Source organism: Maniola hyperantus, chromosome Z (genome assembly GCF_902806685.2).
Source record: "Maniola hyperantus chromosome Z, iAphHyp1.2, whole genome shotgun sequence".
Classification (NCBI taxonomy): domain Eukaryota; kingdom Metazoa; phylum Arthropoda; class Insecta; order Lepidoptera; family Nymphalidae; genus Maniola; species Maniola hyperantus.
Window position 1 is genome coordinate 4,934,700 of NC_048564.1, and position 21,191 is coordinate 4,955,890.

Genomic DNA, 21,191 nt, shown 5'->3' on the forward strand with positions numbered 1-21,191 from the left:
AGGGACAATGGATAGGATATCAGCATGTACTTTTTCTAAGAACATAATATAATGTATAATTATTATTTCTTTAAATTGTAAATTCTTAATGTGGTCTTAATTATTTTTACGTAATTTGCGAATATCAATATTGAGACATGATTTATTTCAACTAGGCCTAGCTTAGTAAGGAAACTTAGTCTGTTATGTTGTATTTTATATAATATAATGTGCTCTATATAGCATGTCAATGACTCATTATTGAGATTATGTCAATTATTCTAGTAAAATCACTATTGTAGGGTTCCTTCGGCGTATAATATCATTCAGGTTATGGTTTGCGAGTATGGTTTATGTACATAAATGATTTTAACTAACGTCGAAGTTTCATTTTTATTTTAATAATAGTCTTTTAAATAATAATGGCACATTATATAATAAATTAATTACAGTTATCATCTACATTTTTAAGCGTTAAGACATGATAATATACATTTAAACATGCATTTTCTGTTAGGCTCGTCCAGATCCTAGTTTAGTGGCGTCGTATATGGTCGGTAGGTATAAGATTTTGATACCAAATAAATCCTAAGAAAAGCATGCTCAGGTAGGTATGTTTTAATATTCGTACTATTTCTAGCTATAGACCGCTAAAAAATTCGTTCAATGGATAGCAGCTTTAGGCAAACGTCGTGAATTGTGTAGTATATAAGTAGGTAGATAAACAAATGAAATAGATATCACCTTGTAATAAATACCTTATAATATGATCATGTATCAGAGTTCCGTGCTAAACTAAAGTGGCTGCCAGTATCTCGGCGGAGGGAGATGCACGCTTTGTCGCTCCTATATCGTATTCTGTACTACCCTCAAACACCATCATACTTAAAAGAACGGTTTTCCTATCTTGGTGAGAACCATCAGTTCTCCCTCCGCTCCAGCACCGACAATAAGCTTATGACTCCACACAGCCGCACGGTATACTATGGTAACTCTTTCACCACTAACAGTGTCAAGCTCTGGAATTCTCTCCCAGCTGAAATACGTCAGGCGAAATCCTTAAACACCTTCAAAAATCGTTTGAAGAACTATTATTTATCTATGTAAACAGAATTATGTAGTATATTATAGAGATATGTATATGGGTATATATAATTATATTTATTTGTGTATTATTTGAATGTACTGTGTATGTAGTCTAATTTATAATAATAACTAGGGCCATTTTCGGCTGCCGCACCAACCCGTGCTTTCGTGATTCCTTTCGTCAAAGGTTGCCTGGAAGAGATCGCTTTAGCGATAAGGCCGCCTTTGCATGCTACATCTATTAGAATAAGATCCTGTATTGTGTTTTTTCAATGTTTACTTTGTGTTGTGTGCAATAAAGTGTATACAAACAAACAAACAAACCTTCTTGAAAGTTCCTAGTGATCTAGACGAGGCTAATAAGTTAGTCTTAGTTGAAATACTCCTTATACTAGACATTTAATCGACAAATGGCCGAAATCAATAATTCATCTATTTGTAGTCTGTTGATAAATTACTTTAATTATAAATTGTATAACCGTTTTTGACAAATATGAAATAACAAAATTGCTAAATCTAAAAAACTTATAAACAGATTACAGATAGATTGATTATTAATTTTTGTCGATAGGTAACATTAATGGGAATTAATTTAACATCAAATAAACAAACATTATATTTACACAAATATAGCAAATTTAACAATAACTAGGTAGTACCAATTTATCGATTTACATCTATATTCAAAGGAAGATTAGGTACAATTATTTTCTAAATAATTGATAATTGATATTCACAATAATTCACTCATATTACAAGAATGATCACTCTCAAAAATTGATTAAAGTTGTTAAATATTTAGATGATTAGTGATAGGCTTCTTTTGATGATTAGGTACAGTTTGTTCCTATTAGATGATGTGTTCTTTTTGTGATATAATAAAAGTTATTTAGTGTTATTTAACATGAAAATTAATTTGCCTTACCTATTTATGACGTGAGTGATTAAAACACGGTTATTTTATAAAATTAAGTAAATAGTGTAATTTGTGTAGCACAATTTTATCTCGAATTAAATAACAATAAATTCACTGTCTAGATTGGAAATGTAGACAATCATAACTCTAAAAAATATAAAGGATACATAAACCAATGACCGACGACTTCTTAAATTGGTCGCGAAAAGCCAAAAACAGAAGCGTCGCCGCATGCCAAAACTTTTTGCAGTAGGTACGCCGTACGATAAGTGGGGTGACGAACGCCGGATTTATGTACCTATTAGATTCCCTTGAATCGTATGTATCGGCGAATATGGATTACGGATCCGTCAACAAAGTAGACTCCACGAATCTACAAACTTCTTTAAAAATTGTTTGTGACGGTTGTCGCACCGCGCTAAGCTCGTAGCGGAAACATCATGGACTGGCAGTTACGTTATTTTGATATTTTGATGCTATATAGTCCATTGTGGCGTAAAGACGTGGAAATGCTGCTCGTGTAATTGTTTCTCTTTGTATCACAATAATTTAAATCCTTTGTGGTACACGAGCACTGATCCTTGAGACTTACCGACATATTTTCATAGCTACTGCGTGACGTTCGCAATCACCTCTCATGAGGTGACACTCACTCTCTATTAGTTAAAACGTACAGTTGCAGTACCATCCATCCATACAAATATTATAAATGCGAAAGTGTGTCTATCTGACTGTCTGCTAGCTTTTCACGGCCCAACCGTTCAACCAATTTTGATGAAATTTGGTACAGAGTCAGCTTGAGCAGAAAATTGAACAGTTCTCACGGGATCCAAGTAAACCTAAATTCACGTAGACGAAGTCGCGGGCATCCTCTAGTAATACCATAAATTCAGCTAACCACAACTATTGAAATTGCAGCAATATCAATATAAGTGAGCCAATGTATTCTTTTATGACGTAACCGGACAAATTAATCCACGCACTTACCTAAAATCGGTGACGTAGGATACCAGCTTTATACTTTTTTATTGATAAGTAGATATATGGATTCGATTCTAAGCTCTGAATAAGCATTAGTTTCGGGAGTCGGTCGAAGAAGGCATTTCACCGTCGATTTTGTGATGGGCGTGGGCATAAGCGTCGGCGAGGGCGGGCCAGGCGTCCGGCGCGCCCGACCACTCGGAGGTGCTCACTTCTGCCGGGCGCTCTGCGCTCTCCGTCTTCGTACACTCCAGGGACAATGGCTTTGGTGTTTCAATCCTGTGAGTATAAAGGTATCATTGAGGTGACTACATAAGTAACTGCTTACTCGACAAGCAATTGCCTTATCATGTTTGTTTTTACCTGTTTTCACTCGTAAAATGCTGAGGATTGTGGAGTCGACATAAAGTCATAGCTATTTATTGATATTAAAACTTTATGATACGTGATAAACCTTTACAGGAGGTTAAAAATTTAACGTTTTATATGCATTAAAGAGCTAGGCTTTCTCATTGGTCCTTTTCCACTAGAACTAACATGAGCAAAGAAGATCTCTTTATTCGTTGGTTACAGACATGACGTCTGTAATCTCTAGTTTGGTGAATATTAAAACTAATCATGAAATGGAAATCGCGTATTTTTCTGCAGATTGGAAATGGTAATTGAAATTTTTAAGGGTTCCGTACCTCAAAAGGTAAAAGGAACTTCGTTATCTGTCTGTCTGTCTGTAGTGTCTGTCAAGAAACCTATAGGGTACTTCCCGGTGACCCAGAATCATGAAATTTGGCAGGTAGTTAGGTCTTATAGCACACGGGAAAATCTGGAAACCGTGAATTTGTGGTTACATCACAAATGTGTTCATAAATTATTAGTATTTTCAACTTTTAAAGTTAGATTACTATACCAAGTGGGGTGTCATATGAAAGGACTTTACCTGGACATTCTAAAACAGATTTCCATATATTTTTATGTATAGTTTTGAATTATCGTACAAAATGACGAAAAATACGACTGTAGTATGGAACCCTCGGTGCGGGAGTCTGACTCCCACTTGGCTGGGTTTGTTGTTTTAATATATTGATTGTGGGCTGTTGGATTTACTCGTAGATAGAAAATACCTCACGCGTTCGGGCGACTGCATGGTGTCATTCGTGCTGGATATCTCGAGGTCCTCTGCGTAGCTCAGATGCAACTTGTCTCCATCATTGCGATGCTCTTTTTCTAAAAATAAAATAATTCGTTTGTGTCATCGGCATATAAACAAGTTTATGTACTGTTACTTCTCGATTAGATATTTCAAATCAGCATATTGTGTTCTGTAAATAAATAAATTCAACAATAATTTCCGAATTTCTAAAATAAAAGATTTTTGCTGGGTTTTATCAGATACGAGAGTAAGTATTCCTAGATTTAAAACTATTACAAGGCTGATCGCCTTATAAATACATTTATTATGACTAAACTATAAGCAAGTACAAAAAAAAAGAAAATTCACTGGAAAAGGTATGAAAAAAACCAGTGGTTATCAAAAAATACCGCATCCACATTCCACACGTGTACCTACCTACATCCAAAAAAATGGGAAAGTAGTTTGTTTTTGGTTTTTGTTTGGTGGGATGTTATATATCCGAAAAAGTGTGGGTCTTAAAAAAAATTTTTGCTATTGTATCGAGTGGGATATCAAAATATGAAAGAGGAAAAAATATGGAGTTCATTAATATAAATATACTATTAGCGACAGAAACCCATTTTTACTACAATATTTCAGCGTGTTTTCAACTTTATTAATTATCAAGACGCTATGTCTTGACTCTACTCAACTCCACAGGTGTACGTTGCGCTTAAGGGAAAAGAATGTGAATTATCTTAGAGTCTAGTTTAAAAATAACCAATTTATTCGAAAATTCCGTACTACCATCTATGTTGATCGCCGCTTCGGGCCACCCAAGGGAGTCTCCCTCCACATCGACTGGCTCGTCTTCCGCGTCGTATGTGCGGGACTCCCGCGACCGATCCTCGCGCCTCTCATCATCCAGGTCATAGCCCAGCATGCTTTCAACAGTGTGATGTCGCTTGCGAGTGCGGAGCTTTAGCCGCCTTTGCCGGTTTGCGCGTATGCGTTGGTATGTCTGGATGATAAAATTATATTCTAAACAATGAAAAGTTATAAGCCCAAGATTCCAATCAGTAACTTCGTCCATTATTGAATTGGAAATTGTATTATTAAATTATTAAAACCATTTTTCAAGTGTCCGTGACCTTTGCGTGTAAAACCAAACTTTATTATCAATATATAACAACTCCTACGGCTTGAATGAGGCGCTTTCTTTGGAGTATGCAACGTCTAGTCAAATAAGCGAGCGTGTAGAGCTTAGATGGCTTATTCCATTTATCCGCCCTATACTATACTCACAAACATGTGTCTATCCACCCCGGACTGGAAAATAATATACCAATTTGCCGTCCGCAAATTATAGACGGATACAGGGTTCCCAATATAAATCCAAGAGTGGCTATTTTAGTGTGGAAAAATGGAATAAGAACCTATATCTATAATCTATACTGTACGAGTATGAACATATCACGAGCTTATAGGATATTAACAAAAATGCAAATACTTTTTAATTCCTGTATTCGCGAGAGACCTATTATTGGATATACTACTTGACCCATGATTGTTAGAATAATTTAGTAGGTATATTACCTACAGATTTACTTAGTAGTTTGTATCTTCTGAAAAGATCCTATGGTCTAAAGCCCCTGATATATTTGAGATGAGCGGTGCACCCACCGGCCCGCCTACGGCCTAACATTCAACAAGAGCGGGCACTACGACCACTTACCTCCCAACGGGCATCTTCATCCTGGTGGTGCAGGGAATGTGACGGAGCGGACGCGTCGCGTGGAATAGCCGTCAAGCTGTATAGATGCTGTAACTCTTGCAGGAAGTGTGCCTGTGCCACCCCCGGCCCGAGTCGAGCGCCGCACACCCCACATGAGGACTTCCGTTCGCCGTCGGCTGGACGTATACGGACTAATATTGGTTTCATAATCAAGAAATTTGTAATACCTGTGTATAGTAGTGTGCTGATTATACTGTAGATACCACGTAGGCATTATAATTCCCTCTTGTATGTATGTTGTCATTTATTACGAATAAGAAAAGAATAGAAAACTTTTCCGTCTAAGTATATTAGATTAAGTACAGATTTACCCAGTTCACGTATCTACGTTATTTTAAAAATTAACCTATGACCTAATGAATGACTGTTACCATCAGCCCAATTTCCATTTATGATACGGGAGGGACCACGGTTAAACAAATAACGTTTCAACGTTCAAGGCGTTTCGTACTAAAACCTTTTACTGTTTCTATTAATAATTATTTAGACAAAAATTGTATTCAAGACAGTAAGTACATATTACTTTAATCTACGGCAGGTTGTATGTCAGGCACATGTTATCATGTGTTTTTTACTAAAATGTGGAAGGGGTATGCCATATGGCATTTTTATTTTACCCTGATCAATTTGTACGCTGCATCGTATCGGAATGCTAAATCATATTATGACAGTACGGCTTTGCCTATAGGGTAGTATTTAGTAACTAGTTACGTACGGCCGAAGCCTCTCAACAGAAAACGATTTGTTTGCATATAATTGCCCGCCGGCTCACTATTCAGATGGGTCCAGGCTACTTAGTGCGGATTGACTTTAAAACCTACGTGAAAACAATTCATGAGAGTCGGTACAAGCTGTAGCAGCGGGTGGGTCCTCGTCCTTGCATGGTCGTGGCGAGGCGGATGCGGCCGAACCAGGCGAGCTCGTGTCGTCCCGCACAGTGTAGCTGTGGCGGTATAGAGGCGGAGTGCTGTTGTCATCGCGGACGTTCTGAAGCAAAGGGTCACAACTGTTAGCGGCGTTGCTTTGCCAAGAGTTGAATTTAAAAGAATTACAGGCAGATGTAAAATGGCGGCAAGAAAAGCCGGAGCTATTGATTTGAAGCAGGAAAAGTTGGAATTTATAATTATGTCTTGAAGAAGTTAATAGTTTAGAACTAAGATTGAAGTTTATTGAGCATTGTCTAAATAGAATAAAGTCAGTTCCTATAAGTTGAGATTTTTATTACAACTGAAGGCGTGAATTTACGGCTGTGTTCACAACACGGCTGCACATGACGCAAATGAGGCTGTGTCTTCCATATTTACTAACTAGCTTATGCTCGCAACTTCGTCCGCGTGGACTACACAAATTTCAAACCCCTATTTCAGCCCTTTCGGGGTTGAATTTTCAAAAATCCTTTCTTAGCGGATGTCTTCGTTATAATAGCTATCTGCATGCCAAATTTCAGTTCGATCCAACCAGTAGTTTGAACTGTACGTTGATAGATCAGTAAGTCAGTCACCTTTTCCTTTTATGATGCATAAAAATAAATAAAAATCTGTTTTAGAATGTACAGGTGAAGACCTTTCATATGATTCCCCACTTGATATAGTTATCAGCTTACTTGGAAAATGGAAAATACTAATTATTAGTTTATGAGCACAATTTAATTTTTTGTGTATGATGTAACCATGATGTAACCACAAATTCACGGTTTTCAGATTTTTCCCTGAATGTCATAAGACCTACCTACCCGCCAAATTTCATGATTCTAGGTCAACCGGAAGTACCCTGTAGGTTTTTTGTTTGTTGACAGACCGACAGACAGACAGACAGACAGACAGACAGACAGACAGACAGACAACAAAGTGATCCTACGAGGGTTCCGTTTTTCCTTTTGAAGTACGGAACCCTAAAAAAGGTAAAAAACATTCATAGCATCGACCTAGAATAGTGTCCACTCTCCGATCGCCATGTCGGAGAAATAATACCTACATAAAAAAAGCTAAAAATACTTTAGATGGTTTTATTTACCCTTAAAGCTTGACCAACGCTTTGTCCAAGTGCATACTGCTCGCCAAGGTGCCTGGCAAAGGCTTTGCCAGGATACAGGGGATGGAAAGCGCCCCCAATCGGACGAAAGGCGCCGCAGCCGAAACTTTGCAGGGCAGGATGCAGAAACTGCGGTGCCATGTGATGAAGGAAACCCTCCATGATGACCGCAGCCCTCTAAAATGACACACAACGTTAATTTTTAGCCCTTAGGAATATTCATTTTTTTCGCTCAGCGTTAAATAAACATTAAAAATAGTGTTTAAGACATTTTTTATTTTATTTTTATTTTATTCGTTTTTTGCAATCAACTGCGATATATACAATATAATTTTATATAATAACAGACTGAAAATAAGGCCAAATAGGATTACAATTTTTTACAGATTACTTAAATAGATATTAATTATAAATTTATAACAGTACCTTTGATAATTTAAACAAGCTTTACAATAATATAATAATATGAAACTATAAAAGTCAATTAACTAGTAAAAATACCTAGTATGATATCACTTATATATGATATGATTCACAACATATGTATGTGTGTGTGTATGTGTGAGTGTATGTGTGAGTTAGTCATATATGTTTCACAACATATGTCACTAAGCCAAGTAGATAATACTATAATAAGAATAACTGCTTGATTTGGTCAGGGCTCCAGAGTGAGGAACCTCCTCACAATGCGTGCCGTCTCAAGAACCACTGCCTTCTGTATCTTACCCTTGATCCAACAATTAAGCGATAGTTTCTTAAGATGTTGGTCGAAACTATTCGCAATAAGACCATAGACTGATACAACTATCGGTACAATAATCGTTGAGTCAACACAGTCCACATGGCGGTAATCTCGTGAGCCAGGTCCAAGTATTTTGATACTTTTTCCTTTTCTGCTTTCTCTAGGTTATAAAATGAAAATATTAATATTGAAATGTTACACTAATTGTTCAATGATTTAATAAATTGTAGTTGGCAGAAATGGCCGCTTATATCGGTGAATCACAATAAATTTAAATACATTTATTCAATGAATGCATTAAAATATAGACAAATTAGGATGGGCGCAATTTCGCCTGAGCCTCTCTGGCAACCATAGAAAGAAAACGCTCAAACTTTGATATGACAATAGAAATGCTCAATATTTTCCGTTCGGACCGCGCCTGAGCCGCCCTTGGGCATCTAGATGGAAGCTAGCTGCTAAAACAGAACAGCTGTTGAATCTGAGCTGAGTAATCATCTTTCAAAAAGAGATAATCGCTTAAGCGATAAGATAATAATTAAACATTTAATTTCTTATCAACCGAATTTTGGTCAATCTCCACCGTGATTAGCCATTGCCCATTTGCGTGGAATTTATTACAGTGCAACAAGGCTATATTAGCGCGTAGCGAAAATCAGAACTAACGTTGCCGACAAGTGTCCCCTTTGTTCTTGTTTGAATATGCTAAACCTTTGTTCTCCAACAGCACCCCCCTGCCAATGTCATTCAAGTGCCAAGAGAGCCTTGTAGCACTGTATGCGTATACAAGGGTTCCGCAGAAACTTTCTATCTCTATTCCCTCACATAGCTCGATGGTACGGCAATCTAACATGACCGGAGACACGTCTATACGTGCTCTTCGAGGCACGGGACGGAGCTTAAACACCGCTAACTTCCTAACTCCGGGTTAGTACACGTACTAAGAATTCATTTATATAACAACCCTATATCTAACTATTTCAGGCCAAACCCAGAATTTGAACCCAGGACCTCGTCATCCTCAGCCAAACGTTCTAACCGCTTGACCAACGAGGCATTTTTTTTCAATCGCTTAGGCTTGACGTGTTGGAGATAGAGGTCATTATATCCATCGAAATAATTTATTATAAATGTATTGGTGACAGAATGGCTGGCTCATTTTTTGCGCAAAGGATCAGCGTGACTGTCGCGCACCTTTCCATGCAGGCATGATTTGTACATTAATTAGTAACACCATCTTTAAGTTTTATGGTAACATTTTCAATACCTATTATTATTGTAAAAAAAATCATAATTTCGCTCTAATTTGCTGCCAATGTGTATCGACCCTAACAGTCAATGGTCATGAAGCTTTATAAAAAAGAAAAACTGTTCGCTAACAGTTAAAAAAAAACTATTTTCTAAAGTAGTGGTCTTTTAAAGTGGTTTTAAAAACAAACAAAAAAAGATTTACAACCTCTAAAGAATAAAACCACAGGAATAGTTATAAGTGTTTATTTTGAAAACAGTCGTATTACATGTTTGTCGGGCACATTTGGGCCAGCAGCGCCGGACGCGCCGATGCACGAGGGTTTCCTCGTTGTAACAATAAACTGCCTGTGATACTCACATAATTTGTGATGTTGACCAGCGGGTCTTGGAGTTGCATAATATTTAATTTTAGATCAATATTAAGCTAGAAAGTCATCTTTACTGAACCTTTACAATATTTACTCGTAGATATATAAAAGGAAAAGTTTTTTTTAAACTTAATTTTTTACCCCCTTAGGGGTTGAATTTTCGAAAATCCTTCCTTAGTGAATGTATTCCCCGTAATAGCTATCTGCATGTTCTAATAATGTGATGAACTATTGACGTTAAAGTGTCTAGGTTAGATGGTTGGCGAAAGTGCCGCTATGAGGGGTGATGTGGATGTTACATAGGTATGGGTAGGTTAGGTCTATCTGGTTGCGTTAATTTGATGGTTTTCCATGTATGATACGTGAGAGTTACGATGATTGTAATTGAGAACTAATTGTAAAGAACATTGATTAAAGTAATCACTGATTAATTATTACATTCTGATATCGGCTAAGGATTAACAATAGCTATATGTCATCCTCCTCCTCGTACAGCTCGATCCGTAGGTAACGTTGTAGTTCGAGCTGTGTTGATAGATCAGTCAGCTAGTCAGTCAGTCAGCTTTTCCTTTTATAATATATTAGATACTATTGTTACCAAGTTTAAAGATTATTTTACATTTTATTCTGCATAAAATTATCAGGTACATACATAGGTATGTACCTGATAATTTTATGCAGTCAATCTCAGTTTTCAATTTTTTTAAAAAGGCACGAGAAATTTATGGTAACTAAAGTATGAAATAAAAGGAAACACTGTATAATACATTCAATCTCATTCTCTCGCAACCTATAAATCCTATAGATGTTTGTGTTTGTTTCTTTTTAGTGTCACTTTTTCGCTTCATCGAGTTTCAACTTTCAAGTCCCAACGGTAGATCCTAAAAGAGGTTTTCATTTCCATCGGAAAATGAAATTTGCTCTTTTACATTAATACGAAAACGAATTTAAGATTTTTGCTGCAAGTATAGATGCCTAATCTAATGAAATGCCTGATGAAATTGTAATACTATTTTTGTATGTACACTTATAGCAAGTTAAATCCACTATTAATTAGTGGTCATTGCCGATAGCCCTCTCACCGTCCGGTCCACGATTTAGCACATAGGTATTAGTTGAAATGGCTACGTTGTAATCAATCGTGACGCAAACAATGATCTCCTTTGACTGGGCTCGGCCCTGTGTCGGAGCTAGCCTTTGCAAACACTCGAACCAACATGTCTGACGCTTTCATTTGTTTTGTAGCGTAGCGTATTTAGTATAGGAATGGTTTAGTGAATGCATTAGTCATAGAGTTATGAACCACATCACATCACTGGCATTAGTAATTTTAATTCAAAGTGAATTGACAAAATCGTGGAAATATAAATAAACGTCAATGTGTTTAAATTTCTTATTTACAATTCATATCTGTCTAATATAATATAACGTCATGGTTTTAGTAGATGTTTTATTGGTGTAGACATAAAACTTATAATAGGTAGGTATATATACTTACTAGCCCAAATATCAATTTTTACAAATGTAACTTGAAAAATGATAGGTTGCCTATAATATATTCTCTTAGGGATGGAGTTACCAATAGTAGGTATAATCCTTTCTTAGAGAGCGAGCGCACATAACTCCGAAAAGTTAGAGGTGCGTGTCCAGAATCGAACCCCTGACCTCCGATTAGAAGTCAGTCGCCGGTCAGTACAGTACGCGGCAGAAAATAATGTACATCGACTTTTAATATAGGATTTCGGCTTTGTCACTGTCACTCATACCTATGTGACATTTTGTCGGTCTCAACGACAGAGACACTGCTCTACAGACCCGCTATCTCTTTCTAGCAATTAAAGGTACAATTTTATTCTTTTAATGTGAAACGAACTATATTGACCCTTTGATTCTTTGGAATTAATTAAGTTGCTAAACAAATATTCTATATCTGCTTAGCCGGATCTTATCTTACTTTAAATTAATTGTCATAACATTTTGAGGAGATACGTAAGTACTGATGACTACTAAGTAATCTAACTCTGTATAAACATTATGTTCTAAGAATTAGGTAGTGCGCAGTGGCGTGCACAGGGTTTGAAGCCAGTTTGAAGTAAGAGCCTGTTTACTGGCAGGTCATTATGAAAAATATGCACTGAGCTATTCAACTGGGGTAAGCAGTGCATTTATGCCTCTATGACCTGCACGCCACTGGTAGTGCGTCATTCCTGATGACACTCGGGCCTCGGCATTTTATTGGAAGCATCGATATACGAATTTGGGAATTTGGTTATAAAGTAAACTATAGTCCATGTCTGCGACTTTGCGTGAATTTGGTTCTTTGGGAATTCCAAAGGATTTTCTTCCAAACTAACTTTTGCAATTTTTATTGCTTTTTATAATATTTTTATTTAAATTCTGGAACAAGTTTAAGTATAATGCCAATAATACTGTACATTGTAGGGCCAAGCTGATTTTGTACCTAACCAGTAAAGCAATCTTAGCCTGATAGGTCGAGACTTGAGTGTGACGTTTACCGCATTTCAGATTGATAGGTGTTATGCAAATGACCACTCACGGGTGCTGTTGATCCCAATACAAGATCGGCCAGACCTTTGATACAATTAGCATTTGTATAATAAAACTGCTAGTCTAGTGGCTAGCTTATTCATCAGCGGATCATGAGGTCCCGGTTCAAGTCCCGGGTCGGGCCAAAAACAGTATTTCATTTTTTAGGGTGTCGTACCTCAAAAGGAAAAGGGAACCCTTACGGTAATAACGGCTGTAAAGTGTATGGGAAATTGTTAAGTATTCTATGATACGGATACAACAAAGAAAGGGGCGACAAAAAGACTTAGAATGCATCCCGTTTGGGTTAAATTATTTTTTCTTAAAATGCGCTCGCTTCGCTTGCACTGTAACTGCGTGGTAGTAGCTGAGCAACAAGCTATTTTGATTTCCACTTTCTAGAAATAACAAAACAAATTATTAGACCATAAATTTTTATGGAGATTCAAAAATCCAAATAAAAATTTCATATTGCCAGAGGGGCACCAAAGTTGAATCTCGTACCGTTGACAAAACTAGCCCGGGCCCCGCTTAAGTATAACAGCATAGCAATACAAAATTATGAAACGAATGAGTATTGATAAAAACTCATCGCGTCTATCATGAGTACCGCGGATTACTACCACTCGATCTTCACATTCGTCTTATATTATTTATTATTTTATTTCGAAATTGTATCAAGGGACGCCATTTCAATCATTGGCCTAGGGCGCCGAATTAGTTCGGGCCGCCGCTGGTTACATTTCCGTGCTTCGTACAACCTGATTGCTCTCCGGTCATGTCGGTTTGTCACCCCATCGGACTAGAAGAGTGACGGAATAGACAATGCATTTGTTTGCGTACACAGTACACACTCTTCGTTAAATTTGATCGCCGTGGTCGAAATTCAGTCAACATCATCATCATCATCATGAACTGATAGACTTCCACTGCTGGACATACATAGGTCTCTTGTAGGGACTTCCACAAGCCACGGTCTTGCGCCACCTGGATCCAGTGGCTCCCTGCGACTCGTCTGATGTCGTCCGTCCACCTAGTGGGGGGTCTTCCAACACTGCGTCTTCCGGTGCGAAGTCGCCATTCCAGCATCTTGGAACCCCAACGTCTATCGGTTTTACGGACTATGTGCCCTGCCCATCGCAACTTCAGCTTCGCAACCCGTTGAGCTATGTCGGTTACTCTTGTTCTCCTACGGATCTCCTTATTTCTGATTTGATCACGTAGAGAAACTCCAAGGTCTCTCGATCGCCCGAAATTCAGTCAAAAGAACATTAATTGCCTATATCATTCCAAATGAGAACTGAACTACATACTACATCAGTCTTACTGATATGAAGATTCGCTAGAACCAAGTACTTATTAAATTGGCTGATCTAGTTGAAGACTAAAGATGTCATTTCCTTGTTATTTGATCTTTTATTAGACATACTCGTAAATCTGAATACTTGAAGATCCTTGGGCTTAATAGTATGAAGCTCTCCAAACTCTTATTGAGAAGCCATTTGTAGTCATGGCCGTTTATATTATGATAGAAGGTAAACGGAAACAAACCTGAGGATTGTATTACATTTCTCAATCATCTTTAAAAATTAATCATCATCATCATCATTCATCATCAACCCATCGCTGGCTCACTACAGAGCGTGGGTCTCCTTTCAGAGTGAAAAAGGTTTGACCATAGTCTACCTTGGCCATGTGCGGATTGGTAAACTTCACACACCTATGAGAACATTATGGAGAACTCTCAGTCATGCGGGCTTCCTCACGATGTTTTCCTTCACCGTTAAAGCAAGTGATATTTAATTGCTTAAAACACACAACTCCGAGAAGTTAGTGCCCGGGAATAAATGGATTTAGAAAAATAATACATGGAAGGTAAATTCGATAAAGAAACCCCTAAATTCATAAGAATTGTGCTAACCAGGAAGGAGGTAGGTATGACAGTTTTTATTAAACCTTTGGGTTCTACGCGGTATCGTATCGGAATGCTAAATTTCTTGGTAGCACTATTTTTCAAAGCCTCCCACCAGTTTCTAGATCCAACGGCTTCATCTGTAGGTACGTTGATATGACATCGTCGTACTGGTCAATCAGTTTCTCCTCTTGTTTATAAAGTATACATCGATGATAAGTAGATATATTATATATCAGCTGGCTAGTGGTTAGGACGTCCGCCTTCTAATCGGAGGTCGGAGGTTCGATCCCGGGCACGCATCAACTTTTCGGACTTATGTGCGTTTTAATTAATAAAATATCACTTGCTTTAACGGTGAAGGAAAACATCGTGAGGAAACCTGCATGCCTGAGAGTTCTCCATAATGTTCTCAAAGGTGTGTGAAGTCTACCAACTCACACATGGCCAGCGTGGTAGGCTATGGCCAAACCCTTCTCAATCTGAGAGGAGACCCATGCTCTGTAGTGAGCCGGTGATGGGTTGATCTCATGTTGATGATGATATTATGTATCTACATAGATTGTTTGGGATCGCTTCTTCAATAGTACAAGTACTATTCCAGTGAGCAGATGGCGCTTGTTACAAACAGCCATCATTTCTACTGCCGTTACGTGCAAACCCAAACAATCGGGAAAAGAATAGTATGGCCGCCGGGCAATAAATATACCTACTAACGTAAACTTTATGAAATGATACATTTGGTGCACTCGCCTTCATACATTTTCGTTTGTCTATTATTAAACAACGCACAACGGTGAGCCCTATAGTATGAAGCTAAGGCATCAGTATGGATTGAATTAATAACTATTGGCGTAAAACTTCTTTAGGCGCAACTTGAGAGTTATATATTTTTTCGGGCGTAGGTAACGTTCGCGTATTTATAAAATGACTGCCAAGTAGAACAGCTGTTTTGCAAACAACATTTTGCACTTATGATGATATAGGTCTCCCGACATATACAATGACATAACAAAATTGCTTGAATTTCATTTTATACTAAAAAAAATTACGAGACATTTCATATTAATAGCCTCATCTGGTGACAGAAGGGCTGGCTCATTTTTTGCGCAACGGATCAGCCTGGCTGTCCAGCGTGGAAATGCAGCCAGTATTCTTGGCAACATTCCACGCGGGCATGATTTGTATAGTAATTAGATAAGGCTAGCTTTAAGTTTTATTGTAATATTTTTATACATGTATATTTATAATATTATTATTTTTTCAGTTCCTCGCAATCGAAATGAAAAACAAAGAGTGTAAACTTGGTCATAAAACCCATTTTATACCCTTGTTCAATCTACTATTGTCATTGTTGATTAATTTTCAAAAATGGAATACCTAGGCATCACGCTTTTGCTTCAACCGCGCGTAAAATGAATGTTAAACTCGTATTTTTTTTCATCACGATGTTTATTTTTAAAATACTGGTAAGACAGAAATTTGGCTTATGGTTTGGGGGTAAATTGATTCTAAAGGTTATAATACCAACCATTGGTTTACTGTGTCACCTAAAGGTGAACCTTACAACACATGCTATACATTCTTCTACAATCCGTATTCCTTTGATAATTAATACCTATACTGTAGTATGTATGGTTTGAATCTGAAAATATTTTAACATCTTATATTTATTTTTCATCTTACTAATTAGTTAACATCTCTAAAAGCAGAGAAGTATTTTATCACGACAGTCAAACCAATATTCTATCAAACACTATAAAGGCCCAAACGCATAATTGCGCTGCGCTGACCAACGCAATGCGGTGCAACGTGGCGTGGCAAATATATTATGAGTAGGTAAGGAGCAAGTTGCACTTCGACATGTAAATAAGAGACGCTGTGCGATGCGGCGTGGCAAATATAGGTTATATGAGTTTGGGTGGTATGGGGTAAGGCACACTTGAGCGACGCGGCAGGCAATTACACGCCGAATCGCGGTACGCAGCGCGGCGCAAATGTGTTTTAAATGTCATGTTTTTAGATAAAAAATTGGGCATGCAGAACTCAAGACCATTACCAATAAGATCGATGCCAATATTTTCCCAATTGTGTACCTACACTTGCAGTAATAATAACTTATCTCGTGATTGGCCAATAAGTGGGCAATAAAAACGGGCCTGTAGCGGTTGAAAGAAATACTGCTGGGCCTGATTTATGCGTGATAGGAATGCGCCCCTTTTTCAATAAGTTTCCGATAAGAATCATTGCTTAGAGCCGCGGAACGGAAGCCCGAGCATGCAATTAGATCTTTTTTTTAAGTGCTTTTGGTTTGACGCCATACAATAGTATTCATACGAAAGCCAAAAAGGAATTTCTGAAGGCATTTCCACATTAAATTTAGACTTTACATCATATTTTTCTACTTAATTTAAACTATTTTTAGTTTTGTATAAAATTTCACTGCCATTTTCAGTGAATTAAGCAAACACTCAATATGAGCGCATGTTTCGTCAAATACTTACAATACTTACACAATTAAATTCAAGCCAACTGATGAAACACAAAAAGAATAAGAGTCAAAAATTTGGTCATAATAAATTTGGTCATAAAAATTTGTTCAATAATTCAAAACATAACGTAATTTTTGTTATAAAAAATATATAATTATTATTAACATAACTGTATGTAATACTGCAATGATAGTTTTACGATCCATAATTTTATCAAAAATAATAACTCAAACAACGTTAAAAACTTGAAACAATCAAACTTGCTTTCCAACTTTTGTGAATAAATAAAAAATGTTCATTATCATTTATCAAATGTCAGTAAAAATGTACTGTGTAGTTACTTAATGTACTTAACACAATTTGAATATACTTAAATCAACCTCCACAGTATTTATTCGTATAAACACAAGGTTTAAAAATAGTCACATATTTATTAATTTGAGAGAAAAACAAAATAAAAAAAAATATTATTAAAAAGAGATTAAAAATTAAACTTAGAAGCAAAAAATATTTTTCACGGTTCCGCACCTTAATTTTCAACCATTTAACTTTTACCTAACAGTAACAATAACTTCGTTTATTAACGTTTCATCGTCTAACAGACATTTTTAAAATTCGCATTGCAAATATTTTTTAAGTCATTACCATTTAATCACTTTATCATTGTCAGAGTGAACTATCATTGTGCAACGGCGATGATAGTTACTATAGTCGGCGCTCAAACCTCTGAAAACAATAGTACGAGTATAACGAAATTGTTATGGCATATCTAACTACCTACATTCTACCGTTATTATTAAAACTACTGATGCGAATAAGAAAGGCGTACACCTAATTTAGTCAAAATATTCATTGAGTTACCAAAAATTTTATATTTCTTTGTTATTGCACTTTTATTAGCTTAAAAATAAGTAACTCGTATAAGTGTAAACTCTAATAACGTCTTTGGAACATTTATCCAACTAAAATAAAATTAAAATATCTGTAAATTTAACGTTTTATTTTAAAAAAAAAATTCATAAAAGTTTATTTAGCTCACAGAAAACCCAAGAAGAAGAAAATGCTGCAGTATTTAATGCAGCACTAATTTTTAGGCTGGATTTTCAGGCAAATTAGGCTTTAAACAGCGTTGTCACAGTTAAAACTTCAAATCCTTGTAAATAATTTCAAATATTTTGTGACAGATTTTGTGTCATCCGCAAAACGTAATAAAAATAATCACTTATCTCTAAAAACTTCAAATATTATATTTTCGAGAAGACTCACCTTTCACAGGTACACTGAACTACGCGATATCGATTTTCCTCACTTTTCAGCACGTCGTTTAGACGTGAAACTACGCGGTCGACTGCCGGGCGGCCGCGGCTGGGCGGGCTCCACCGCGACACGCCCCGTACCACAGCAAAAAAAATAAACATCGACTAAACTTATTAGATTTCTACGAAAAACTTCCATTCCGCTCATGTACATACAATTTATATCTCATTAAGTGCAGGATTGATTAACGCACGGCGTTACTTCTGATACTTTTAGGGAAGTGCGCACTGGTACGTATGTAGATGTATTTGACGGCTTTCAAAAGTACTTAGTTTGAATTTTTATTTGAATTAAAAAATCTATAATATTCTATTGTATATATTTAAATGAAAGTAAATTTCCTTATGGAAAATATTAAAACTACTATAGGTACAACATGGGTAAAACGCATATAATTTAACTCCTCACGCGCCAATTTTAACTTTTTGTGTCAATTTTCATGTCAAAAGTACGATTTCATAGTCATTATTTTAAAGGTGAAACGTACTTTTGACATAACAGTTGACCCATAAAGTTAAAATACCGCATGACTACTCATTTTTTATGGACTATATACTGACAAACTTTAACATTTTGAGAGACACTAAAAATGGTCTAAGTATTGAACTTTCTTTAGTTAAATATTATTTGGCAAAAGAAATATCCCGATTCATCATCATCACGACCAACCCACTGCCAGCCCACTACTGAGCATTGGTCGCCTCTCAGAATGAGAATGGTAGGCCATAGTCTGCGACGTTGACCCAGTGCTACTAGATATTATATCCTGTTTATTATTTATCTTAGTCATTTTTTGCATTTTACCGTAGTAATTTTTTTTTATAATATCTAAATTTTGACTATTTTGGGTTGGAACGCTTTAAAAAATTATGCTAAGCTATAGTAAAATATACTTAGTAAAGTCTCTGATAGTGATAACCATATCTGAGGATTACCAACAAAACTTACATTAATTGAAAAACATAACTAAATCGAAATACTATATGTCTCTTCATGATTATAAAATACCATTCATACATAGTTGAAAACAAAAGCGCGATACAATGACAATTCTTTTTTTTCGACGGTCAGAAAAAATACTATTAAAAATTTTTTATCAGTTGGTACTGGGCGGAGCGTGTAGACCACTCCCTGGCGCAGATGTATCGTACGTAAAGAGAAAACAAATTGATCCGCTGAGGATTTGCATTTTTTAGCTTTATGGGATATTGGCAGAGAGATGTCATAGTAAGGAGCGGCAAATGGCAACGTCACAAAAGATCACTCACCTTGATTACAAAGATTTATCACAAAGGTCCCGCAAATTGCTATTGCGCTGGAACCATGTCTCATTAACATCGCAATGACGTCATTTTGCCGTCAGCTCGAAACTTTAGTCTAGTGCTGACGTCACTTAAATGGCGGCCACGCGCATTAGCAATTTGCAGGACTTATACGAGTCATGACCGCTTACTATGCCCATAGTTATAAGAAAGCTATAAGAAAGCTCAGAGTTACTCAGCGAGCAATGGAGAGAGCTTTAAGGAGATCCGTAGGGTATCTAGAGTAACCTCAAAAAACCGATAGACATTGCGATCCTAAGGTGATAGAATAGCGACTTCGCACCGGAAAGCGCAGCATTGGAAGACCCCTCACAGAAAAACGTCATCAAACAAGTTGCAGGGAGCCCCTGGATCCAGGCGGTGTAAGATTGTGGTGTGTGTGGTGTTTGTAGGGACAAAAGATCTTTGTCCAACAGTGGACCTCTATTGGTTGATAATGATAATGAATAATGATGATCATACTAGAGGCACCATTGTGTTAAACACAGTAACAGTATACCGATTAATACATAGTTTTAGCACTTGCTTAGATTACTTTTATATCCTTCATTATTGTAACATTAATATTATATTATTTTTATATTATAATTACATATATTATGAGGTTCTTTAGATAAAATTCATACAAAGGCGATAGTAATAGAAGTCCAAAGAAAACCTTTGAATTAGAAAGTAAAGTGAGCGACAGGTCGAGATGACAGTCAGGGTCAGTCGGACCGGAGGGTTGCCCCGCTGTCACCCGCACGTCACCTGCGCTATCCCGCACCGAGTTAGTGCGGGGGCTGTGTTGGCGGGCGGGGCGTCCCCACTCCGATTGCCATCTCTTGGATTTATTAACAAATATTTACTAACATAATTAAGTTAACAAAACATATTTTAATCATTAATGAAACCTGTCGCGTGCTATAGCTACATGTTTCATTAATGATTAAAATATGTTTTTGTTAACTTAATTATGTTAGTAAATATTTGTTAATAAGTCCAACTAAACAGATAGCACACACCTACTCGTATCACAACACAGTTACTACATTTACACAGTACCTATAGTATTTTGTAAAGAGTTATAAATATTTGGATAACGATACTACACCAGTTGCTACGAGAATGCTACGCGTGCGCTACGAACTGTTTATTATTTGATCAACACAACTTGCAGTCCTTTTCGATGTCTTTCATTTCATCATCACCATCTACCGACAGACGTCCACAGCTGGACATAGGTGTCTTGTAGGAACTTCCACACGCCACGGTCTTACGCCGCTTGAATCCTGCGGCGCAAATAATTTACTATTCGTCAATTTTTTTTAACTTTGGAAGGTATAATAATAAAAGACAATTAAA

At 36.8% G+C, this 21,191-nt stretch overlaps 1 protein-coding gene across 6 annotated transcripts in view; it reads right to left on the reverse strand.

Moving 5' to 3' along the window:
* Window positions 1–18,599, reverse strand: part of tey (teyrha-meyrha) — an 18,950-nt gene extending 351 nt beyond the window's left edge. The window contains exons 1-9 of one of the 6 annotated variants that reach the window (XM_034983444.2): window positions 18,475–18,599; window positions 17,854–17,934; window positions 7,879–8,073; window positions 6,687–6,852; window positions 5,806–5,981; window positions 4,878–5,091; window positions 4,081–4,183; window positions 1,390–3,241; window positions 366–737 (exon numbers count right to left, since the gene is read on the reverse strand). In XM_034983444.2, the coding sequence (XP_034839335.1) occupies window positions 3,055–3,241; window positions 4,081–4,183; window positions 4,878–5,091; window positions 5,806–5,981; window positions 6,687–6,852; window positions 7,879–8,073; window positions 17,854–17,856 (1,044 nt within the window). In that variant the 5' untranslated portion in view covers window positions 17,857–17,934; window positions 18,475–18,599 and the 3' untranslated portion in view covers window positions 366–737; window positions 1,390–3,054. Of the gene's footprint in view, window positions 1–365; window positions 738–1,389; window positions 3,242–4,080; window positions 4,184–4,874; window positions 5,092–5,805; window positions 5,982–6,686; window positions 6,853–7,878; window positions 8,074–17,853; window positions 17,935–18,474 lie in introns of those variants that run through there. The other 5 variants (XM_069509095.1, XM_069509096.1, XM_069509097.1 and 2 more) reach the window with 5 other exon arrangements.
* Between the last annotated feature and the right edge of the window lie 2,592 nt (window positions 18,600–21,191).